This window comes from Copadichromis virginalis, linkage group LG6 (assembly GCF_057382275.1).
Source record: "Copadichromis virginalis isolate Kocher_CV1m ecotype Utaka linkage group LG6, C_Virginalis_male_GT1.1, whole genome shotgun sequence".
NCBI lineage: Eukaryota > Metazoa > Chordata > Actinopteri > Cichliformes > Cichlidae > Copadichromis > Copadichromis virginalis.
This window is the reverse complement of record NC_140623.1, coordinates 20,323,217-20,349,084: the sequence shown is the minus strand read 5'-3', so window position 1 is coordinate 20,349,084 and position 25,868 is coordinate 20,323,217. Positions and strand designations below refer to the sequence as shown.

Here is a 25,868-nt window from a genome sequence, read left to right as displayed (position 1 = left end):
ACATATTTCTAAAAATAAATAAATGTCTGTATGGTAGAAATGCAGGAGTTCTCTCAATTTTTTTTAAGCCAAAAAAGCTCAGAGGCTGAGACTTCTTTAAGACAGACTTTAACAAAAATCAATCACTAAAAAAAGTCATGATTTGTTCACAATAATATCAGTTTTCTTTGACATGTTTTTTTCTGACTGAAATCCTGTGAAAATATCTCTTACCTTTGTAAATGAGACGAGGAAGTTTCTTAGAATAACTGTTCTGTCAGAACTTGCCCCTACAATTTCTTTTTATTTACTCAGTTTAGTGGGAGTGTCCAGTCAGTTGCATCAATCATGTATTGTGATGAAATGCCAGATAAGGTTATCCAAATAATAAAATCTGAAGGAAGTGTTATCTTATTCATGTTAAATTAGCTCTGCCACTGTGGAATGTTGACTATAAACTGCACCACTCTTTTTATTGAGCTGTCAAAGCCCTTGACACTGCTGATTTGTCATTTTCCTAGAGGTTATTGGAACTAGGCCTTTCAGATGAAGGCTGGTTTACTAATTACCTTTCTGACTGCAAGCAGTGCGCACAGTTTAACGGTCTCTCTTTGAGTTTTTAAAGTGTCACTAATGGAGTGATCTGTCTTACATTATTTGATATTAATGTTAAGGCAAAAGCTAAATATATTTTATCATTTATATGTAGATGACACAATTATTTTTGTGCTCATACCACCAACATGGTTTTCCAACAATTACAATTAGCTTTTGATGAAAAACAGATGCATTTGCATGAAAAATCAATCACTAAAAAAAGTCATGATTTGTTCACAATAATATCAGTTTTCTTTGACATGTTTTTGAATGGATGGGACAGTTTATTGAAAATCAGAAGAGGTTTTAAGTTTCTAATCTATAGAACACATCACAGCAGATGGATAAAATTCACAAATCAGCATACAATAATTAGAAACGTTAAGTTCTATTTCAGCTATTTCATCAGTAAAAGTCAGAACTTTCTTTGGCTGCTTTTATTTGAAGAGGGAACTGAATTTTATCTCACAGCTGAGTCTTCTAATATTCAAATGGCCACGCTGTTTTCTACCTCTGCTGGATCCATGTAGGTGTATGGCACTTCTAAACGCTTGTTTCTGGCTTTAATGACTAAACTCAAATCTTCCAGCTCCATCTGAAAATCCTTTAATATCTTGCGGGGAATCTCCTCAGTGAAGTGGTCCTCTGGGTACTGGCCAAGGGGAACCTAATAAGAACAATGATACATTCAGTTTTTCTTCAACAGCATTCAAATTATTTATGAAATTAGCCCCTAAAAATTATTGCATACATATGTATTTTTTTTCACAAAACTTGAATTTAAACATAATTTCTGTCATTCTTAATGAAATCTTTGCTCCTTACAAAGTCACTGGACTGCTTGCTGAGCAGCCACATGGTGGCCATGCCCTGAGCTGTTACATTGACATCAGGGAAGGTGGCCAACATCGTGGCCTCGCTTGTCGTCCCTTTTGTGGTTGGTGGTGGGAGTTGCAGGGAGATGGGAGTGTTGGGCATCCAGCCACCATAGTCATACTGCATTTAATCAAGGAGTAAAGGATAACTGATTAATAAGAGCAATAATCATGGTGTTTCATCTATCAGAAGATCATGGCTTCATAATGCAGGCCTTTCAACAGTTGAAAACACATTTGATGCATCATGAAATGAAACACTAACACAGTAGACCCAGGACTGTTTAGCAGCTAGAATCATATATCAGATGAGAATGGGACACTCCTCTCTCAGATCTCCTCAGTTCCCAGATGTTTGTGGACTGTTGGTAAAAGAAGAGGGGATGCTACAGTGTGTCAGAGTAGTACACAAAGCCCCGTCCTACCTTTTTTAAATATATTTTTCTGCCATCAAATACAAAATGAGGCATTATTTTTCTTGTAAGGTTACATTTTCTCAGTTTAAACATTTCATATGTTTACTATGTTCTATTGTAAATACATCTACAAATCAATGAATGATTCTGTTTTTATTTACATTTTAAATAATTAGGTTGAATTAGGTTTTATATACCTGTCCACTGTTCACAGCTGCATGCTGGGCTGAGCAGGTGAAGATCACCATGGTGACAAATTTGGCCAACGCAGTCACACAGGTAAATCTCTGAGGAATTCCTGTTAAACACAGAAAAATAACTGCGTCACTTAAATATATTTAGGCGAACAAACAAAAGTTACTTATTTTTGCAATATAATCCTAAATGGATAAATCACCATTATCATCATCATCGTAAATATTCAAATATTGTATAAAGCCCACCTGTTTCTGCTTGAGAAAGGAACCCGTGTTCAAAAATGTCCAAAATCCACTTCTGAAGTTCAGAGTCCTCCTGGACCTCACGGTCACTCTTGTAGTAGTAGCCGAGTATTCCCTGCACAAACCTTTGAGAAATGGGAATACACTGAGTAAAATATATTTTCGATTCTTCGATACCCAAGATGGCAAAACAACTAATAGCTCAGTGTTCCAACATTTGAAAGAAGGGACTGCTCTCACAGCTAGAGATTGACGAGGTACAACATAAATGCTATGGCAAGGGGGAGCCAGGACGCCAGGTCAGGGGGGAGATATCATCACCCCCACCCGAGATTGGGTACAAAGCCCCAAGTGCGATAGGAGAAGGATTGTTGAGTGCGAGAGGAACTGACCTGAAAGATAGGATTACGGCCAAGCTTGAATAGCCGGTTACCAAGATTACGTGAAGTACCCTCAGAAGGTCTGCTAGATGATGTTAATGCAGCACTACAGACGATACCTACAACCACGATTACTGACACTAACAAGCTGATCTACAATACGGCAGCAGTGATCAGTAAGATGCTTGGCTACAAGTTGAACAGCCACAAGGGGCAGTACCCTCCATGGAGAAGGAGGCTAGAGGGCAAGATCAAAGTAGCACGGAGGGAGGTTAGCCAACTAACGGAATTGCAGAAAGGTGCGACAAAGAAGGTGCATAAAAAATACAGCAAGCTGTCCATACCTGAGGCCTTGGAAACTGCCAAGCAAAGACTCACAGCCTTGGCCAGCCGCTTGAGGAGGTACACCAGAGAGATAGAAGGCAGGAGAATAAACCAGCAAAGGTGTACTCTCAGTGGCAAGGGAACAATAAGAGAACAGCACCACCAAGGCTGGAGATGGAGCAATACTGGAAGGGCATATGGGAGAAGGACGCAACCCATAACGGCAATGCTCAGTGGCTAGTGGATCTGAGGGCAGACCATAGCAACCTCCCTGAACAGGGTCCAGTAACCATCATGGTGGCAGACATCCAAGCAAGGGTCTCCAGTATGAAGAGTTGGACCAGGCCCCGATATGGTTCACGCCTACTGGCTGAAGAAGCTGACTGCACTAGGAAAGCTGCAACCACCAAGTACCTGCAGAGGGTCAGGCAAGTCCTGAGGAGTCAGCTGAATGGTAAGAACAAGATCCGGGCCATCAACACGTACGCCCTGCCCGTGATCAGGTACCCTGCTGGGGTAATAGGCTGGCCAAAGGAGGAGATAGAAGCCACTGACATAAAGACAAGAAAGCTCCTTACCATGCATGGAGGGTTTCACCCCAAGTCCAGCACCCTGAGGCTGTACGCTAAGCGGAAGGAAGGGGGCCGGGGACTGGTGAGTGTCAGCACCACAGTCCAGGATGAGACAACGAACATCCACGAATACATTGGGAAGATGGCCCCAACTGACCGAGTGCTCAGTGAATACCTCAGGCAGCAGAAACCCAAGAAAGAGGAGGGAGACGAGGAACCATCACGGAAGGACAGGCCCCTGCACGGTATGTACCACCGGCAGATAGAGGAGGTGGCTGATATCCAGAGATCCTACCAGTGGCTGGACAAAGCTGGACTGAAAGACAGCACAGAGGCACTAATCATGGCAGCACAAGAACAAGCTCTGAGTACAAGGTCCATAAGGCTATCACACCAGGCAAGACCCCAGGTGCAGGCTGTGTAAAGATGCTCCAGAGACAATCCAGCACATTACAGCAGGGTGCAAGATGCTAGCAGGCAAGGCATACATGGAACGCCATAACCAAGTGGCCGGCATAGTGTACAGGAACATCTGTGCCGAGTATAACCGGGAAGTCCCGAGGTCAAAATGGGAGATGCCCCCAAGGGTGGTGGAGAATGACCGAGCTAAGATCCTGTGGGACTTCCAGATACAAACGGACAAAATGGTGGTGGCTCACCAACCGGACATAGTGGTGGTAGACAAACAGAAGAAGACGGCTGTAGTGATCGATGTAGCGGTTCCGAATGACAGCAACATCAGGAAGAAGGAACACGAGAAGCTGGAGAAATACCAAGGGCTCAGAGAAGAGCTCGAGAGGATGTGGAGGGTGAAGGTAACGGTGGTCCCCGTGGTAATCGGAGCACTAGGTGCGGTGACTCCCAAGCTAGGCGAGTGGCTCCAGCAGATCCCGGGAACAACATCGGAGATCTCTGTCCAGAAGAGCGCAGTCCTGGGAACAGCTAAGATACTGCGCAGGACCCTCAAGCTCCCAGGCCTCTGGTAGAGGACCCGAGCTAAAACTAAACCAAAAAATAGGCACGCAAAACATTTTGGTGAACTCACATAGAATAAACATGAAAGAAAAAAAAATCTATTTAGGCTTAGTATTTTTCTGTTATTGATCTGATTTGATGAATACAATAGTTTGAGAAGGCACTGGTGCATTTTGGTGCATTGATGCTGGGATGCTTACATTACTGCGATTCAGCTGCTTTCAATACTGAAATAAAAATCTAAAACAAAATAAACTGAAAGGAGCAATTTGGAAAAAAAAAGAAGTTACACCAAACTGAAAATAAATTTTTAGATTAAAGTAACTAAAATAAAAATAATATGTAAAATTTTGACCCAGTATCATAGGTAAAGTAACAGATGCATTTGCATTATTTACAAACTTTGAATTGCAGCAGCTTGATGGAAAAAAAAGAAAAATATATTAATGATACCTGTGGATGATATCCCAAACCTTTAGGCCATCATCCCTGTAGAAGAAGTTTGGCACATCCTCTAGGCCACGTTCAGCAATGTCATCTGGCATACAGAGGGAGCTGTAGGTTAATGAGCACACTGACCTCTGCAGGATCGTAAACATGCCCTCTCCACCTGACCCTGCAAACTACACAATAAGCAGCTCCTGGTTAAAGACAAATGTTAAACATGAAATAAAAAAACAAAACATTCTTTAAGTAAAGGTCTAGTGCTGTTCTTTGCATACCTGAGTGAAAGCGCCAGTGTCAGAAATGAGAAGGCGTCGAGCTAAGAAGTTGATCTGCAGAGTGTAGCGTGTGTGTGGTTTGAGGAGCTGAGGGAAAGAGGGAACTCTGTTAGTGACATGATTGGGGCAACACTTTAGTATTTATTATGCTGAGGTACTCTGTTGCACAATCAGTGGTCCTCTGTGGACACATTGATAAGAGACTCAAATTTTATTCATCACACACATAATCATACAAATTATGACATGTAGTGAAATACCTATTAAAGTACAATAAAGAAATTTACAAAATTTACAGATTTTAAATTTTAAAATTTACAGTTAAAAAAAAAAGAATATTTAAATAACAATTTAAGAAAGAAATTATAGGAAGAGTTCAAGTAAACAGTGCGTGCAGTGTCATGATTTATGAGAGAAAACGGAGTTTCAGCAAACGTCAGTTACCTTGTACAGAGGATGCACCATGGGCACGTTGCGCAGCAGTGACATTGCAAAAACCTCGGCCAGCAAATGTGTGTGCAGCAGGTGAGCATTGAGCTGATGCTCATTGAAATCTGCACTTCTCACAAAAGTCTTGGCGATCAACCAGTCGTACTCAGAATCAGTAGGAAGAAAGATCGGATTGTCATCTGATGGAGTCTGCTTCAGCTACAGATGGACAGGGCAGAGTAGGCCATATTAGCGTATTTTGAGTTGTATTATCTCTGTCTGCTACGTAAATACGACACCTACTGCTTGGCTGTTGTGACTTTTGGGGTTTATAAATTAAACCTATTTGATATATTCATATGTCAGACTCTGGTCTCAGCAATGTGGGTTAAACTTTTCCACAAGGTTATGGCTCAGGAAGGGGAAAAAAATTAGGTTGCACAGTAACCTACACAGTAGTGTAATCATCAGTTAATAATCAATTATGTAATTATTTGAATTACAAAAGTTAAGGTTGAAAGAACAAAAACATCAAATGAACGTGTGTTTTTAATTCTCCCTGCACTCATGCTACAATTTCCCTCCCTGTGTGGGAGGAGTAAAATGGTGGAGCGGTACAGCAACACAGCTTTTGAGGAGTGGCGATATGGATCAGGGGCGTAATTTCCAGGGGGGGTTATGATCCCGCCCAGTAATCAGACCCAACAAATACAACCCCTCCAGTAATATTATGAATTATCTTGCATAAATAGGCTGTTGATTTTCTTTATTCATTTCAGGTATTACCAGCAAAATAGTTGCATGTCTATCCAGGACAGAAACAACCGTGTTAATTATTATGAATTACCTGAATAGCAATCGGCATTAGCTTATCATCAGGAGCTTTGTGGAGCAGGACGAGAGGAGCCATCAAGTACTGCTTCTTCCCATTGATGGTGTTTGTTTTCACCCCTTCCAGATGCTTGTAGTCACACAGGAATATGTTCCCTTTCTGTTTAAAAGTTCAGGTTATTGCATCAGTGTGGATATAATATTTAGTCAGTGACTGTAAAAGTACAATTATTTGACAAAACATCAAGTCAATCTAAGTTGGGTGGTTTTATTGTCATTTCAGCCATGTGCAGTGGTACAGTATACAGTAACACGAGATAACGTTCTTTCAAGACCATGGTGCTACATAAAACATATAACAGACAATCAACACAGGACTACTTTTTAAACTGTGTGACTTGCTCGCTTATCATCTTGACACATCAGCAGCAGTTCTGCGACAAACTGCTCTTTTGCAACCCCGAGCAAAACATGATTAAACGTGTGTGTGTGTGTGTGTGTGTGTGTGTGTGTGTGTGTGTGTGTGTGTGTGTGTGTGTGTGTGTGTGTGTGTGTGTGTGTGTGTGCTAACCACAATTGTACCCTATTTCACCTCGCCGACTAGCTCCTGACCTCTCACCAGACAGAGAGACAGAAGCCACTCTCATATATGTAATAACCGAACTGAAACTATGTATATGTCATCTACTAAATAAACGTTTTAATCAAGAACCTCTACTAAAGGCTTAATACAAGAATATGACCTTATAAACGATAATAAAAATGACCTGATATAAGTGTTTTGTAAGCATGTATTGCAATTCCTTTAATATGATAACAGTATGCATAAACATCTTAAGGCCATCTTAAAGCTATCTCTTACATTGTTAAAAGCAATGATCACACCGCAGATTATATTGTGCTGGTAAAATACTTTTGTTCATCCCCACACTACATAAAGTACAAGTTTGCAAAAATTGCCAAACCGCCCCCCCCCCCCCAAAAACAAAACAAAGAAAGAGCAGGCGCAAGACAGTGCAGACATAATAGTGCAGTAAAAAGTGCAACAATGACAGTGGGTCGTGGAAAAACGTGCATTTATTATAAAGAGTTCAGATGATCACCTTAATTTCATCTCTCAGGCTGCACTGGCCACGGGGAAAGACCATGTCATCAGTGACAGGGAAGTTACTGGGCAGGTTTGCACAACACTGGATCAAAATGGGGTTGACACCATTTAGAAACTGGTAGCCAAAGAAAGCATCTTCTTTCCAGTGTTCCTGAACATATTCTGTTTAAAAGAAACATTTACCTTCACGATTTACAGTTCATCATTCAGTAAAATCTACCTGGTATAGTGGTATAGGGAAAATTTTAGGGTAAGAGTTAATTACACATTACTATGCTATGATGTTAGTTACCTGATATTTCAGTCTTTTTGCAGCAAAACACTCGATTGATGCTGTCAATATTATCCCACTTCTTCTTACAGTTATCCAGTCCCTTCAGCTTCAGCTCAGTCAGTCTGAAACACATTCATCTTACTTCATTATGATACTTAACATACTTTTGATAAGTAAAGAGAAAAATATGTGTAACAGACAGAGGTGTGGACTCGAGTCACATGACTTGGACTCGAGTCAGACTCGAGTCATTAATTTTATGACTTTAGACTTGACTTGAAAAAATGTTCTAAGACTTGTGACTTGACTTGGACTTTTACACCAATGACTTGGGACTTGAATTGGACTTGAACCGGTTTACTTGAAAAGACTTGATATTTTACCCCAAATATAAAATTTAACATGCATATTATATGGAGATTGAAAATGTGACATCATTCACGGGTAGAACCGCAAAGGATTCTGGGAACTCGTGGCAAGCGGTACTAGCGCACGCAGGCTTTCAATTAAAATCAGTCACACAGCGATAAAAAGAAACACAAAAATGTCAAGAAGCTGTTGTATTATTAACTGCAATAGCCGGTCGCATGACAGCCACGGGAAGCCGACGGGTAAAGAGATCGGTTGTTATCGGATTACGTCATTGAGGAGAAATTGTTCGAGCCATGTTTCCGAAGTAACAAAGAGGCGACTGGATTGCAGCCATTCAAAGATCAAATATAACGTCCCAGAACCCTCCAGCTCACAGGTTAGTCTGCTCCAAGCATTTACACAAAGGTCAGTCTGCTGTTGTAGTTAATGCGTCATTTTTCTTAACATAATTGGTGATATAGGTTACAAGCAAGTCTGGCGCTGAACAGAAATTGTGGCGCTATGCTCCTTTGTTTATTGTGCATAAATAGTGAATTGTCCTGACACAATATTGCGTTTCGCTTCTGTTATTATGGTACACTGACAAAAACATATACTTTTATTCACAGGATAAAACAGGTTTTTTGTAACACTAATTGTCCAGTACGATTACAGCATACAATATTATTGTCACTGCTACATTTCTGTGATGCTACCAGAGATTATTTCCACTACTAATTAATTACCGTTGAGCTCAAAGGTTATATTAATAAACGGTTAACGAATGTGTATTTATGAAGACGATTTGTGAGACTGGTAAACTTATGATACGTACGATGGTCTTTCGTTCTACACGGTGCATTTCAAGGTCCTGCACGCATCCGTCGGTAAACTGTACCTGGGCTTGTTGCAGTGACCTGAAGTTACTAAACTTCATGAGTGTATGCACTCACTCCAAGAACCGTATAATTATAAATATGCATATAAATATGCTAAGATGAGATAGCTGACTTCATCTAACTAGCAAATGTTTTCCAGGCTACGTTGGTGATACAGTTTTTTTTAATGTGTATGATATTTTTGTCATGCGATTTTAAAGCCGGTCCTACAAGCGCATCCAAGAATAACATGCAGCTTATCTCAGAACTGTCGGTGAAAATTATTCTTGGAGCTAGGTTTAATTGAGCTGCATTTTAAAGAGGTGCAATTTCACAATTTGTGTATATTTTCTAAGTTCACTATTTTGTCATGTGTTGAGAAAAACACAGATTTTAAAATTACATGGTCTAATATTTACATTTAGCATAACTGCAACATTATTTTTTCGTTTGTTTTTTTTTAAAGACTCGAAAGGACTTGAAATTCAAAGTTTCAGACTTGTGACTTGACTCGGACTTTTACACCAGTGACTTGAGACTCGACTCTGACTTGCCTGACATTACTTGAGACTTGACTTGAGACTTGAGGATAAAGACTTGAGACTTACTTGAGACTTGCAAAACAATGACTTGGTCCCACCTCTGGTAACAGAACTTCACCCTGTGGAAGCAGTGTAGAGAAACTCTTTAGTTTTGGTGAAGGAGAACTGAACCTCATACGGGAGTGAAAATAGGTTTTCTGCCTTCATGGAGTGAGGTATTTTCTCTGCATATGCATCCCAGCTGATGAGACAAAGAAACAGCAAAGTGATGAGGAAGTTAGTTACAGTATGACATGATATACTTTTTATCTGCAACATATGTAATAGTTTAATTTCTTTTCATTAATGCCAGCAGACAAAGAATATGCTGCAATGCTTAATTTTAAGGTTAAATATCATTAGTATTAGGATATTCAGCTATAACTGGACAGCATTTGTATTCTAGTTTCAGGAGCTGTAAGGCCAAAATATGTATAAGCTCTGAATTCTCACCGATAGTCTTCCTCTCGCTGCTGAATCTCTTGCTGCCGACTGTACCTGCCAAGATGATGGTTGTCTTCAAAGACTCTCAGAGCTATAAAAAAAAAAAGAAAACAAAGAAAGAAAAATGGTTTCAAGTTGTTCTTGTAAATATGGTATATACTGTATTAGGAAACTGCTTCAGCCTCATTACAACCTTTGTTTTACATCTTCAATGGTTTGAACAAGATTTAAGATGAGCACAGTTTCCCAAACCTTTTCCATCCCTGAAGCGGTGCACCTTGCTATCAGCAATCCAGCGGTAGACGGGAAAGCTGTAGATGTCTCCTTCAGGGGATTTCACTTCCACCTTGGCACAAAACCAAGCGTCCTCCGGGAACAGTGGGAGAGACTGTTTGTCTAACTCTATCAGCACAAGATTTCCAAGGGAAGTGGAGCAGGACACCTTAAACTTTGATACCTAAAGAAATGACATAGCAGTTTGTGCTGAGCTGTAACACTCGAGCATACAATTCCTGTTATAATTTACTGTGGTCCATGAAGTGAACTGTTTGCTTTGACCATCTTCATGGTGATAGATTCCCCTTATTTCCACAAAAATGATTTCATTTGTGTATCATCTCATACAGGAAACCTGAGATACATTTAATCATGAAGATGCATATTTCAGACTTACAGCTCCTCTGACAAAGGATGAAGCCCCTTTCAAGCCCATGAGCCACGTGCGATCACTCTCCCCATCTGTGCCCACCAGCTTAATGAAGACATTGTTGAGAGTAGTGGAATTAAGGCGATCACCAGTGAATACGGTCACTTTATACTGCACCATTTTCCCTCTTGAATGTGGTCAAATCCTGGTAGGGGGAGAATTCTAATTATTCTTAGCACTGATTTGGAAATGTAAACATTTAAAATTATTGCATTACAGTGAAAAGGACAATGTAAACAATTATTTTAACTCATTATGCTAAATGACCCATAATTTCTGACTGAAATCCTGTGAAAACATCTCTTACCTTGAGATGAAGAATTTAGGTTAGAGAAACTACTCTGTCAGAAGTTGCCCCCCCAAATTTTTCTTTTTATTCACACAAATCAGTGGAAGTGTCCAGTCAGTTGCATCAATCATGTGTTGAGATGAAATTCTTGATAAAGTTGTGCAAATAATGACGTCTATCCTATTCAGGATAAATCAGATACTGATAACTGTTGTGTGTTTTTGGCCAGTCACTTCGGTTTTTGTCCTCCAGTTTCCTGAAGGGCTTTTGGAAACACCTCACACCATGCTGATATCTGCCAAATGTTTTGCTAATTTGAAGCTATTTGGAAATACCTTTGTTGGTATTAAATACTATTTTCTGTCTGTAAAACTTTGAGTTAGGTGCCTTTTTCAGTTTTAAATTGCTTAACAAACAAAAAAACATTCTTCTGAAATTTATCAGGTACAAGAATTGCACTGAAAATGAGTGAAAAACCAGCCAATGGCCAAAGAAAAACTTTAAAATAACCATCAGAAAGCACTATTGAACTATTGCTCATCACTTAAAAAAAATTAGAAGTCTTGCTGTTTGGTTGCAAAATACAATTAAATAAGGGGTGGCTCAAGCCTTTTGCACAGCATGGGTCAAATGAACGTAGAAAAATATGAAGAAAATTCATTAATAAGTAACTGCAAAACTGTTGTATGTGTCTTTTTATTGTTTCTCACACAAACACAGTGATCACAGGCAGCTAAATTATTAGTGTAAACTAATACACTACATACAGTAGCAGCTGCTCTAAACAAGCAGGTTTTGATAAAGGCTGGTTTAGGGCGCCAGCAGATTTATAAGCACATTTTTAAGCACATTTTTTCAGTCTGTGTAATGCACTTCTACATGGGATCATTACCTTGTTAGTCAGTTATTCTTGTTTAATAAGCCAGAACAATAACCACATAATGGCTCTGTGAGCATGATCATGAACCCAAAATGAATTAAAAAAAAAGCAGATCATTTCAATGCAGTTAGTCATTTTGCAACAATTAACAGTTAGATTATATAAAAAAGTCCAAATGCAATGGTGATGCTTGTTCACTAATTTCCCTTTTTACTTCAGTGTCAGCTCAAAGTACTATTTACAATCTTTTCATTTTCCCTTTATTTTAAAGTCAAGCTAAGGCAGAGGCTCAGATCTGCGGGGAAGGGACCGTCAGGAGCCCGGTGGGCTTCAGCTTGTTGATCCCTCCGTCCAGGTTACAAACACGTGGAAAACTCATCTTCACTAGATGTGCAGCAAACTGCAGAAAAAAAGAGAAAGTTCCCATCAAAAACTGAATACTTCAGATTTATTGGTTTTGTTCAACTTTTTCTGTCTGCTGTATTACTAATATTTAGGACTTAAGTAGTTCTAGTTTCTCTGTAGTTATAAAAGGCAAATCCACCACTGCAAAATACTCCAATGTAAAATTGGTTTATCAACCTCTCTGAGACAAGCTCAGCATAAATTTACACATCAGACTGCGGGATTACGCCTTAACATAAAAATGCACTAATTCAGTACATTTTTAAGTTTAAGAATTAAACATTTTATATTTCTCTGTGACTCCTCATTGAACCTTTGTTGTGTCAGTTACATGGTGAAACCAAGGAGGGGAATATGATTGCAAAACCTCTTCCTCTGCTACTCATGCAATTATAAAAAAAAAAAAAAACCCTGATACCCGCTGAACTGGGGTTGACCTTATTCTAACCAAATTATTAACCACAGTAAAATGGTAAGGAAATTAAATTTTGATAATTTCATTTCATAACCTAGGTGATTAAAAGGCCTTATGGATTTCTTATGTCTCTGACATTAAGTAGTGTGTCTCTGACATTAAATCCACAAATTCTTCAAAAACAGCTTCTTAAAACCTCCTAATTAAAAATTTCAGGTGATCCTGTCACATGAATAATTGTCAAATCATATATATGATGATAATGACAAAAAAATCATTATGTTTGATACTTGGCTTGAAATGAAAGAACATGATTATCACCATGCAAAACACGACAGGGATAAAGCCACAGCCACACGACTGTATACTGATCATGTGGACCATTAAAAGGTTAAACGCAGCAAAGTTCTGATGCTTCCCTTTAATAAAGAAAATGCAGGATTGTCTTCTCAGTTAATAAGAACTATTTCTTTTTCACTTTCTAACATATGGAAGGGGGACATCTTTTCTAAATTGGGATTTTGCCTGAAGCACTATCCCTGCTGAGTTTATAAATGCCAGCTTGGCTAATTTATTCCAAGAAGAGCACGAAAGGAGAATGTACGATGATCAGTGTAGTTCTCTCTTGTGTTATGCTGAAGTGGGCAAATTTATTTTTGTTCACTGAAATATCAGATGGTGATTTATGTAAAATATAATCTGCTAATGTTCAAAATGTTCCAATGAACTATTTATTACATTGTACGCCAGACCAATAATCTCAGTGTGGCTTTATATAACAGATGGCTGAATTTTACAAGACAGAGGCCTGAATTTAAAGATTATTGCCTTCACAAAATATTTAATATCGACAAGACTAAGTATTAATTTTTAGTAGTCGTGAAACAGAAGATTGATTGTTTTATCTTATTAAATATATGCTCAAACAAATGCTCCTATGAACAAAAACAAGTTGTCAAAATGCTTGCATCAGTTCCAGAAAGCAGTTTTTAAAAAACTAAAAACTGGACCATAATGTTAGCGATGTAGTAGCTCATCTCACTCACAATCCATCACAATTCACAGGTTATTGTAATGTGTGAAGGACAGAAAGAAATTGATAAATGTTGTAATTGGTTAACTTTATTGCACAACTAATGAGAAATTAGATCCACTTAGAAGTCAAGGAGGGTCACAAACAGTTAAGGACAAATTAATTTCATCCACCACTAAATTAAAGTTCAAGTTCAGGACTTTTTCTGACTCCTGGTGATCGACATTTTCATGGCCATGAAAACCATGAATATAGTTAGTTACTTTGTTTGTTTATTTGTTTGTTTTTGTTGCAAGGACAAGACCGTTACTAGTCTATCCCCATTATAACCTAACAGTTATACATAAGGATCTATACACTTTTACCTCAAAATTTCTTAAAAGAGTAGTTAGAAAACTGCTAACTGATCATCTGCGAAGGAACGATTTATTTGAAGGGTTTCAGTCGGGATCCAGAGCTCATCACAGTATAGAAACAGCTTTAGTGAAAGTTACAAATGATCATCTTATAGTCTCTGACAGTGGACTCATCTCTGTGGTTTTTCTACTAGACCTCAGTGCAGCATTCGATACTGTTGACTGTAATATTTTATTACAGCAATTAGAGCACGCTGTACATATCAAAGGTACTGTGCTGCAGTGGTTTGAATCCATCTATCCATTCTCTTTTGTTTATCCTTATCTGGGTCACGGAGGGCTGGAGCCTATCCCAGCTAGGTTAGGGTGAGACGTGGGGTGCACCTTGGACAGGTTCTGAGTCTGTCACAAGGGCTAATACACAGGGACAGACCAACCATTTGCAGTCACATTTACACCTGCAGTTGTTTGCATATTTGTCACACTTACATGTTTCAGATCATCAAACAAATTGAAATATTATTGAAAATACTCTCTGGACTGACGAGACAAAAGTTAAACTTTTTGGATGTTTTTTTGGATGGACCAGTTCTGTTTACATTTTACCTGCTTCATACATACATTTTCACTGCTATGCAGATCATACCCAGTGTTATCTTTCTATAAAGCCAGAGACACACACACAGACATAAAGACCTGGATGACCTCTAATTTTCTGCTTCTAAATTGAGATAAAACAGACATGATTGTACTCAGCCCCCAAAATCTTAGATATATGGTGTTTAACCAAATACTTACCTTGGCCTCCAATAACACTGTGAGGAATCCTAGAGGTGTTTTTGACCAAGATCAGACCCCATCTTATCTTAAAGAACTCATAATAACATATCATACCAATAGAGCTCTTCGTAGTATGAGAGGCAGAGCCTACAGCTTTCAGGCCCATCATCTGTGGAACCAGCTCCCAACTTGGATTCAGGAGTCAGATGTCCTCTCTGATTTTAACATTAGGTGTAAGACTTTTCTTTTTGACAAAGCATATAGTTAGGGCTGGATCAGATGACCCTCCTTAGTTACACTGCAATAGACTTAGGCTGCTGGGGCTTCCCATGATGCACTCTTTCTCTCATCCCTTTTCACTTGCCATGTGTTATTCACCACTCTGCATTTAATTATGAGTTATTATTTATCTCTGGCTCTCTTCCACAGCATGTCTTCTGTCTTGTCTCCCTCCCCTCACCTCAAACCAGTCACGGTAGATGGCCGCCCCTCCCTGAGCCTGGTTTTGCTGGAGGTTTCTTTCTGTTAAAAGGGAGTTTTTCCTTCCCACTGTCACCAAGGTGGTTGCACACAGGGGTCATCTGATTATTGGGGTTTCTCTGTATTATTGTAGGCTCTTTATCTCATAATATTAAGTGCCTTGAGGTGACTGTTTGTTGTGATTTGGCACTGTACAAATAAAACTGAATTGAATAACCAGAAAAGTCAATAGTGATTTCAGCCCTTGAAACATTATGCTTCTGTGTTAATTCATATTTTCTTCATGTAAAAATACTGCGCATACTGAGGTGCTGCACACATATACGTGGATGACTGCTTTCTCACCATAGCAGCACTCTTCATGTTGTGGCTGATGACCACAATGACACGCCCTCTATAGCTCTGGAGGCCTCCTGCAGCGGGACACTGCACCACCTCATTTTCCGGACCAAAAGTCGTGTTGAAGGGAATGTTGATGCTTCCAGAAATGTGGCCTCTGTTGAAGCTGGAGGCAGAGGAGTTAAGGAATAATGGCGAAGAAGCAAGGCCAAAAATGTGTTTGTGTGTAGTGTGTGTGCTTGTGTGTCATTTCATGGGAGTCGCTGTATTACTGAAAAACAGCAGATACACCAGTACATAACAATATTGCGTAAGTTCAGTGAGTGCTTGTTATAATTCTGATCAGGCTGACTTTTAGTACAAATCATATGTAAGACAAACTTTAATGCAGAGGTGTGGAAAAGCGAAGAGGGTGTGAAGAATAGAAAGGGCGAAAGATGAGAGAAATAAAAAAAGAAACGTAATAATAAGGATATAAAAAGAAGAAGAAAAAACAGAGGAAAGGTCCCTCATTGAACAACCCCAGATTGATATACTGAATAAAAACCAGACAACGAACTTTTTCTGAGTGCATTAGCTTTGTTGCAATACGTTTCTACGTTTACCAAATCAAACCATACCATTTGCAACTACATAAACACACAAAAAGGGTTTGCCAAAGACCATAACAGAGGTGAAAAAGGTTTGCCAAATCCTGTAAAGTGGCCTAATCCCTTTTGACCATGTGAGCTGGGCTGTGGAGCCTATCAGTATGCTCCAGAGAAGAAATTTTGTCACAGAAACTGCCAATTCAAAATCTCTAATCTTGCCACTAATCCTTATTGATTAATAGCTCTTTAACCTCTTAGCCAATCAGCCTTTCCACTGATGAGCTGAACCTTTGAGCCTCACTCTTTCTGGTGCTTTGAATTTTCTGTGTTTGAGGGTTTCTGTGTCTATTGTACTGCATCCTGTAACAACAAAACGAATGCCTTTATGCAATTCTGTAATTATATTCAGAGCAAAAAACAAAAACAAAAAACAAAACAAAAAAATAGAAAAGAGGGCATTGATTGTGACAAGCTTCATTTTTAATCTGCCGGGGATGTTTTATATAGACGACTGCGTGCATTTATGCACATCAAGGCCATGGATACGGCTGCTGTTCTGGGAAAAGGCTGCATCTCTAAAACATCAACTTTTCATGAAAGAAACAACCCAGGTTTCAGCTTTCTCTTTCATTTAGCCCAGTGGGTCTGTAAAATGATTATAGCTTAAGAAGGAAGAGAATTTACACATAAAATGTGACATACAACATTAACCAGGGTAAACAATCTATTGTGCAAAATACCTAAAATAGCTTCTGCTGCTGCCCTTAGGGCACAGCAGATCATCTGCCTCCATCTTACTCTATCCCTTCTAAATTTTTTTGTCAGACTTCTCTGTGGTCTTCCTCTTTCCGTGTTGCCTGACAGCTCAATAGTCAACATCCTTTGTCCACTGTATTCACTACCCTCCTCCGTTTAAACCATTCTTCACCCTCTTCATACCTAGCCTCACTCCCTCCTTACTAATCCCTCTGCACTTCATCTGTCCTCCTCTCTCTGTAATGTTCTTTATTCATGAGCTCCTTAAAGTACTCCTTAAATCTTATCAATACACCTACTTCACTTGATAACAAATTTCCATCTCTATCCTTAATCATTCTAGCTGCTGCACATCCTTTCAAGAAAAAAAAAATCAAATCTACTACTTAAGTAAGAATTTCAGGAAACATGAATGTCAGTAGGTCATCCAGCTCACAATCCATCATAGTTCCGAGGTTATTGCTCCTCAAGGCTGCTAACAAGACTTTGACTACAATTCAGGTGACGACTTAATGGATGATCACTGCATGTGAGTTTAACTTAATTATGATCAACAGTATAGGAGGAGTAGTGATTGTCGTGAAATGTGGACTGATGGAGAGAGGCCTTGCCATGGCATAAACCCATCAGTCCTTAGGCCAGATGAGCTAATAAAGTGGAAATGATCATGTAGCCAAAAGGCCAGATGAATGCATTTTACTTAAACTAAACGCTGCTGCTTTAATAGCTCGTCACTTCTGGATATGGTGGGGCAGTTTGGAGGAATTTCAGGGGGCCAGCTGAATGTTGCAGAGCCTGGATGAACTGCAACTGATGGGGACCAAGCTGTTTTAATCTCTTTGCCTGTGGTTTCATTAAAAACAAGGAAAAGCAAAGCACTGCCACCACATAAATAGGTAACCAAAATATCCAAGGCACTGAACAGAGAAAGACAAAATGTTTCTTCATGTCACAAATTCAAAGTCTTTTGCATATCATTCACATAGGAAGTGAATCTTACATTTATCAACATGGCACAGAAAGCAGGTCACTGTTCAAGGCACAGGTATTAAATAATTTGAAATGACACCCTGTGTAAATTCAAAGATGCTGTCACACTGGGCTCTGCCAAACCCTCCGACTCCCCCTCAACATCACATTCTAGGTCAGGCTGAACTATCATGACTCCTGGATTTGCACTTTCTTTCTTTTCTTCCCCTGTGTATTGTGCTGAGTGTCTTCATCATTGTAGAGAAGCACAGACAGGTGTGATGAAAACCGCCCTTACCAGCTGCACCTTATGTCATCATGCCTTTGAAAATACCTGGCATCTCTGGTGCTCTACCAGATCGCAGACCCTGCTAACTCTCAGTGTGTTTACATTTCCAAGACAACCCCATCTCCAGTCACCCAAGCTTCCTGCACACCCTCTCCCACGGCTCTTTAGCTGCCAGCAGGAAGTATTCTCCAATCACCTTGCCACTCTCAGTTGCTAATAAACCAACTTTTGCTTTTAATTTGCATCAGCTTATTTGTGGTTTCTTTTGAGTTTATTTATTCAGTGTGTGGTGTTAAACAGATGCATGAATCAGAGCTTTTGCAGGAGTCAGCCATGAACTAAAGTACTTGAAATCTGCCTTTACTAGAACCAGTGTGGTATACGTTTGACACTGAATAACAGCAGTGGAATATTTACATGTTAAAACTGATTTCCCAGCTGCACAAAAATGGTAAGGATACTCTTCCGCAGTGCGGATATCGACTGCAACAATTTTGGGCTTGCCAGTTTTGTTCCTTTTGGAGGACCCGGACAATGACAGCTCACAAAGGTCAATTAAGTCCTCCGCTGAGATCCTGGGAGATACTTCTGCTTTCAGGTCAACCAGTGACAGAGGCTCCCGAGACTATAAGAGGAGATGAGATAAAGAGAGAGAAAACAGCAGTATATGCGGTCAGAGAATTTATGGAATAATGATTTTGCAAAAGTTACTGTAATGAAATAACACAAGAGAAAGAAAAACAATTTTGTCAAGTTGGATATTTATTTAAATCACACCAACAAGCTTTCATTAAATAAATCCCCTCTCGATTAGTGCTTAATGTCTTCCTATAAAATGAGCCCAAACTACCATTATGAATTTCCATATAAACTATATTACAGCGCCACAGATGAGCAGCAGTAGTGGCCAGAACCTGGTCCTTTGCCAGTTTCTACCTGAATTGCCAAATAGGTTCATTAAAGCACCCAGCCTGAGGCATGGCTGCAGGAGGCTGAACTCTGCTCTGCAACAGTGACCAAATGTTATACAATTCCCAGAATCCCTGAAATACATTTTAAGTATAAAGTGGGGAAAACCGAGGGTGCCAAGAGTTTTGACCAACTCCTTTAAAAAGACTAACAAACAAAAATATTGTCTTGATGATGAGAGTTCATTTGTAGTCTGCAACTTCTGTTCACTGATATGCAAATTAAACTGAGGAGAAATACTAACCGCATTATCTAGGAATTTCAGCACACTGTGCAGGATAAAAAGAGCCGACTGCAGGACCAGTAGGTTAAATGCCAAAGTGCTGCCAACCATGAAATAAAATGCTTGAAAGCAGCTCACTAAAACTGGTCAGAAGAACAATCTATGGCCCACCCCAGAGCAATAACTCAGGGCTGCAGACCACGGGTGTTCTGTTAGCTCAAAAGCGATTTAAAAGATTTTTTTATTCTCCTGTTTTTTTCTTTGTAAAAGGACTATGCAAAAAATTTTGCGGTTTACTTACTGTTGTTAAATTACAGCGTTATTATTTAAACAGTGAATATTAACTAAGTGTTTCTGCTTAACATCCTAAGAACTTGCAATTTTCAAGTATGTGTGCTACAGTTTAATAATTTCTATTTTATGCTCATTTACATAGTAATTATTACACTTTTACTTCACAGAGACAAAGAAATGGTCCACCACAGATTGTAGAATTAAATATGAGGACAAACTTATTACCCCCCCCCCCCCCCCCCAATGAAAGTTTCTGTCAAACATTTCCCCAAGTGCTTTTTTAACAAGGAAGGAATTTTTAACATAGCAATTATAAACATACAAGTTTTCTTTAGAAAGAATAAATGATTTCTATATGCACACAATAACAGATTTATTTCAGAAAAAAAAAATCCCTGGGTCAATTTTAGCCCCCTGAAAAACTAACCACTGACCAAAGCATAAACGACTGTTGTTCAATAACGTGCTAACTTTGAAATGGTCAAAAACTTTAAAATTAAGTGAAAACTGAGGGTTACCTTTGAATTTGCACACAGTATAAAAACCTCAACAGAAGAAATCAGTTTAGATTTGAGAAAAATAATTGTTGATGCTCACAAAGCAGGAGATGGATATACATAGTTATCACAGCGCTTTCAAGTGTCAAGAACTGGAGTCAGAGCTGCCATCAAGAAATTCAAAGAAAGCCGCACAGTACAGAACACGCCTGGCAGAGGTAGGAAGTGAAAGATTTCAAATACTTTGGAAAAAAGAAACTAGTGAGAGATGTGTCTAAAGACCCTAGAACAACTGCCAAGACAGCAGTGAGTGACTCAGCCAAGTTGTATTGTAGTCTCAAAGACGACAATCACTAGAATAGGATTGGACTGCCAGGTTGCAGACCAAAAAAAACCATCCATATCTGGAAAGCTTCAGAAAGAGAAAGCTTCAGGTCAGAATGGTCAGGTAAGCTAAAGACAGCCTGAAGAAAGATACCGGAAATGCACCCTTTGGTCAGATGAGAGGAAACTAGATCTCTTAGGCCACAGAGATGTTGCTTATATTTGGAGAAAGAAGGGAGAGGCATACAACCCAAGGAGGTCATGTGAAGATTTGGAAAGAAAATGTTGAGGAGTCAGCAGCAAAACCGAGTCTGGGTTTCCCCTTTGCCTTCTAAAATGATGGCGACCCAAAACAAATGTCCCTCCTGGTAAAGAACTACCTCCAGATGACAAAACTGACTAACATGTCTGTACAAAGCCTGACTTGAATCCCCCTGAAAATATGTGGGGTCAAAGCCAGAAAACCATCACATTTTGTTTATTTCTCTACTTTCCTAGGCTATTTTGGATTTTAGCTAATTTTGCTTTGATTTTAGCTTCTAACTTTTGATGGAACGACATCAGTTTATTAATTTAGTATTTCTGCTTCTATCTCAGCAAATGATTTGGATTCAGGAATATGCAAAACAAACAAAAAATGTATCTGTTCTAGCATCTGTCAGTTGATATGTATGTATATCAATCAGTCAGACAGGAATATGGACGACTGCCTGACAACTACTGGTTGCTGGGGAAAAACAAGTATTCCTCCTGTTGAATCAACCTGCTGTGAGTGGTCGTTCGAGGGTACTGGGAGTCACTATGAAATCAATCGTTAGGCCACAGCAACCAACTGGTTTCTAGACCTATGTGACTGAGGCTTTGAGACAAAACAGTGAGCTGCCACAAAGTAAATAATTTATCATACAGGGCAAATTAGTAATCGGTAAAACATCCTCAGAAATTCTGCCCAGTGAATTATAACAAGGTGTAAACATTTTGGCTCTACAGTCTCATTGTGGGGTGTAACAGGAGACATTCAAAGCTTTTCTACTTCAACTTTTTAATATTTCTGATACAAGTGGGCTGTTTTTGTTCTTAATAAATATTCATAGTTTGATTATTTCAAACTAGGTACCTGATTTCAAATATAATAAAGGCTAGTGTAACAATACCTATTTGTTTGGAGTTTTCAAAAGGTGCATACTCACTGTGTTGCATCAACACATGATGAGGACTGGGAAAGTGGGAGAGATTTGGGGAGATGTGCATTGCTTCCAATAAATAACTTTGTTCTGCTCTTTTAAATTATCTAACAAGAGCCTGACAGCTGCAATTTGAAGAAACATACAATAAGAGAGTCTCAGCAGGTAGGAATCTACATACTAATGAAATCTCGCACCATTTTGATTTGCTGCAAAGAAAACTGTCATGGTCCTGGGTCGGTGACCCAGCGCTTTTAGTTTAGTTTAGTTATCATTTTCTAGATGATGATTGTTTAAGTTCTGTGTTATATTCGGTCTGCCTCTGAGTCTGCGTCTGTATCTGTCTGTCTATGGTGTCACCCCATCTGTTTGTGAATCTGTCTGTTTAGTTCAATGTCTTGTCTGGTTCCATGTGTCTGAGTTTCCTGTTTTATTGTGAAGGTCCGTGTCGTATGTGAGTGTGATCAGTTTACGTTTCCCCGTCCCGTCAGCCCAGATTCCTCCCAGCTGTGTTGCCCTCCTGTCTCTCATCCCCTGATTACTGGTGTGTGTATTTAAGCCCTGTGTGTTCTCCTGCCTGTTGCCGGTTCGTCTGTATTACTCAGTGTCAGTCTGTGTATCCACCGTGTCTTCTCCCTGCTGTTCATCGTCATCCTCCTCTGCTCGTTTTCATTCAGGTTTGTGCTCTGTAGTTTAGTTGTTTCCCAGTTTAGTTTAGTTCGAGCCCCGTTTGCTGTTTGTCCACATTCTTTTTGTGTTCAATAAATCACCTTCACTTCTCCACGACTGCCTGCGATTGGATCCTCATTTATTCCACACGGCTCGCCTCGGCAGCCGTGACAAAAACACGACTAACACTCTGGATTAAAAAAACAAAAAAACTTTTAATCTTATATCCACCAACAACAAATAATGTACAGACAAAAAATGCCATGGCAGTGAATACTATAGTAATAGGTAAATACTTTTACCAAATAAATAATATATTCTGTGTGAATTGCTGTATTGAAATGTATACAAAAGTACTGTGGCAGACAACCTCAAGAATTTTACCTTGAAAGGGTTGTTGTGACCTAACAAGCCATCCAAATTCTGATCCATGTTATTGCAGTATAGTAACATGTTATAGTAACTCTATTATTAGATGCACAGCTTCAACAACGGCCACACTGATTGAATATATATATTCATATTTTCCCCTGATAATTTAATTACCAAATACCCCCAAGCCAGGTACATTTTCCAAGCCTACCACAAAATACAGTCAATCTTAGTCAATACGATGCAAGGAAACGATATACAAACAGCCACACAATGGGACTCGATCAAAATCTCTAAGTGATAGTGACAGCATGCGACCAAAGAAAATACTGAATTATTCTAATTAGACTAAAAAAAAGAATGAAGAAAGCAAAAGTAAGATTAGTCTAATCTGTGTAAACCACTGTAGACAATAACTGAAGTAACTATCGATTACTACATTTATGTAGAGGTTAACACGTGAGGAGCGGATCGAAATTGTGTTGATATCTGGTGAACGCAGTAACCGGGTCATTGCAGCAGATTTCAATGCAAGACACCCTGCGAGTCCACCCATCTCCCATGCTACAGTCAGCAAACTGCTTGCTAAGTTTCGTGAAACTGGTTCAGTGTTGGATTTGCCAAAATGTGGATGCAAGAAAACTGTTACTAATGAAGAAACATCAGTGGCTGTCCTAGCTTCATTCAGCAAGAGCCCACAGCGTAGCACTCGCCGCATGTCACTGGAGAGTGGCATTAATCGAACATCCCTTCGGTGGATATTAGCTACTCACAAATGGCACCCTTACAAACTCCAGCTACTGCAGCATCTCAACGAGGATGACCCAGATCGGCGCACAGAATTTGCAGAATGGGCAAAACAAAAATTGGAACAGGACCCACAGTTCATGCAGAAGATTTTGTTCAGTGATGAGGCAAACTTTTATGTAAATGGTGAAGTTAACAAACAAAACCACCGCTATTGGTCTGACACTAACCCACATTGGATGGATCCCTCCAAGACTGTTGGAACAACAAAAGTGATGGTTTGGTGCGGTATATGGGGTACAACGATAGTGGGTCCATTCTTCATCAATGGAAACATCAAGGCCACTGGATATTTGAAATTGCTACATGATGATGTGTTTCCCTCTCTATGCACTGAAGCTGGCACGTTCCCTGAGTTTTTCCAGCAAGATGGTGCACCACCACATTATGGTGGATTGGTCGTCGTGGGCCAGTTGAATGGCCCCCAGGGTCTCCCAATCTGACCCCCTTAGACTTTTATCTTTGGGGTCATCTGAAGGCAATTGTCTATGGTGTGAAGATACGAGATGTGCAGCACCTGAAACTACGGATACTGGATGTCTGTGCTGGCATTTCTTCTGCGGTGTTGCTATCAGTGTGTGAAGAGTGGGAGAAGAGGGTTGCATTGACAATCCAACACAATGGGCAGCACACTGAACACATTTTATAAGTGGTCAGAAACTTGTAAATAACTCATGACAGAATAAAGTTACGTTGAAACCAAGCACACCATTGTTTTTCTTGTGACATTACCAATAAGTTTGATGTGTCACATGTAGGGATGGGTACCGGTGTCAAACGGTAGTAACCAGACCGAAAAGCAGCGCACATTTCGGTGCTTTATTTCGGTGCTTTTTTTTTCCTGAGCTGTGATACACTTTAGATTCTAGCCAATCATTTTACGTTTCCGAGGATAGTAGGCGGGTCCAGGTACGTGCGTTCTTTTAGAGCAGAGCTACAGATTAAAAATGCCCAAGGCGAAGCGGTCAAAAGTCTGGCTGTACTTCACAGCAAAATATGCAAACTCAGCAGCCTGCAACAAGTGCTTTAAGCTGATACTGTGATACTGCCAAAGGAGGTAACACCTCAAATCCGATGAAACACCTGGCGACGCATAGCGTTGTTTTTAAAAGCCCAGAAATGCGCCGTATTTGATAGCTTGCTGCGAGACCTCACACCGTGCACATCTACTGCGGGTGGGTTGCCTGTTATCGGACCCGGAGAAACATCCCCCAAAAACACGAAGAGGAGAGTCCTGGGCCCTAGCCCTGCCAGTGTAGCAGAAATGATGACGGATGATGATGGCAGCAGCAGCCGTTCTTCTCTGCGTGAGTAGCTTAATGTTGTTCGTGTGTAATTTACGTTGAGTAGGCTAACCACGTTATTACATTAATGCATGTAAGGTGAACTAGCAAACATCATCATAGCTACATGCGGCTGTCTTCTTGTTTGATGGCAGATACTCCCTTCACCCTGGCCAAAAAGGCTAAAATGACCAAAGAAAAAGTGGAAAACAGCTAAACATGAGAGGTTTGTGTTTTTTCCATTGTTTAAGCACTGCTTCCAGCCAAGAGTGATACCATATATGCCCCATAGCTGCAGAAAAGGCTAACATTGTTATCTTTTTACAAAAAAACAGCTGAACATGGGAGGTTTTTGGACCAATTTTGTGTTCTCCAGTCTTTAAGCACCGGTTTGAGCACCGTTTAAGCACCGGCACTGTTTCAAAAGTACCGGTTTGGCACCGGTATCGGATAAAACCTAAACGATACCCATCCCTAGTCACATGGCCCTCTTCCTATTGAAAAAACAAAAGTTGTATCCAAGATGGCCGACTTCTAAATGGCCACCACGGTCACCACCCATCTTGAGGAGTTTGCCCCCTCACACATACTAATGTGCCACAAACAGGACTTTAATATCACCAACCATTCCCATGTTAATAAATGGCCTACCCCTATATATATATATATATATATATATATATATATACACACACATACACGCAATGCATATGAACTAATGACTCACAAAATATAGTGTTGTTCTTTATCATAGTGTATCAATCAGTGCAATATTCATAGTGT

General features: G+C 39.7%; 2 protein-coding genes across 3 annotated transcripts in view; both read right to left on the bottom strand.

Moving 5' to 3' along the window:
* Window positions 1-352: 352 nt before the first annotated feature.
* LOC146707660 (hydroperoxide isomerase ALOXE3-like) lies at window positions 353-11,459 on the bottom strand. The gene is made up of 14 exons (XM_085459139.1): window positions 10,850-11,459; window positions 10,429-10,633; window positions 10,186-10,267; window positions 9,812-9,934; window positions 7,941-8,044; window positions 7,644-7,810; window positions 6,557-6,700; window positions 5,725-5,928; window positions 5,281-5,367; window positions 5,012-5,181; window positions 2,311-2,432; window positions 2,065-2,165; window positions 1,402-1,572; window positions 353-1,243 (listed from the first exon to the last, which is right to left on the bottom strand). The coding sequence occupies exons 1-14, from the start codon at window positions 11,000-11,002 to the stop codon at window positions 1,064-1,066; spliced, it is 2,013 nt and encodes a 670-aa protein (XP_085315265.1). The 5' UTR covers window positions 11,003-11,459; the 3' UTR covers window positions 353-1,063.
* A 392-nt stretch (window positions 11,460-11,851) lies between these two features.
* tbck (TBC1 domain containing kinase) overlaps window positions 11,852-25,868 on the bottom strand; it is a 59,069-nt gene continuing 45,052 nt past the window's right edge. For both annotated transcript variants that reach the window (XM_085459134.1, XM_085459135.1), the window contains exons 24-26: window positions 18,925-19,088; window positions 15,866-16,025; window positions 11,852-12,451 (exon numbers count right to left, since the gene is read on the bottom strand). In XM_085459134.1, the coding sequence (XP_085315260.1) occupies window positions 12,341-12,451; window positions 15,866-16,025; window positions 18,925-19,088 (435 nt within the window). In that variant the 3' untranslated portion in view covers window positions 11,852-12,340. The remainder of the gene's footprint in view (window positions 12,452-15,865; window positions 16,026-18,924; window positions 19,089-25,868) is intronic.

Excerpts from the sequence above, each read along its gene's own strand:
- LOC146707660 (XM_085459139.1), bottom strand. The coding sequence starts at position 11,002 with ATGGTGCAGTATAAAGTGACCGTATTCACTGGTGATCGCCTTAATTCC. Across the intron at positions 10,268-10,428 it reads CCGCTTCAGGGATGGAAAAG|CTCTGAGAGTCTTTGAAGAC; the intron begins GTTTGGGAAACT and ends TTTTTTTTATAG. Across the intron at positions 1,244-1,401 it reads GCAAGCAGTCCAGTGACTTT|GTTCCCCTTGGCCAGTACCC; the intron begins GTAAGGAGCAAA and ends TGTTCTTATTAG.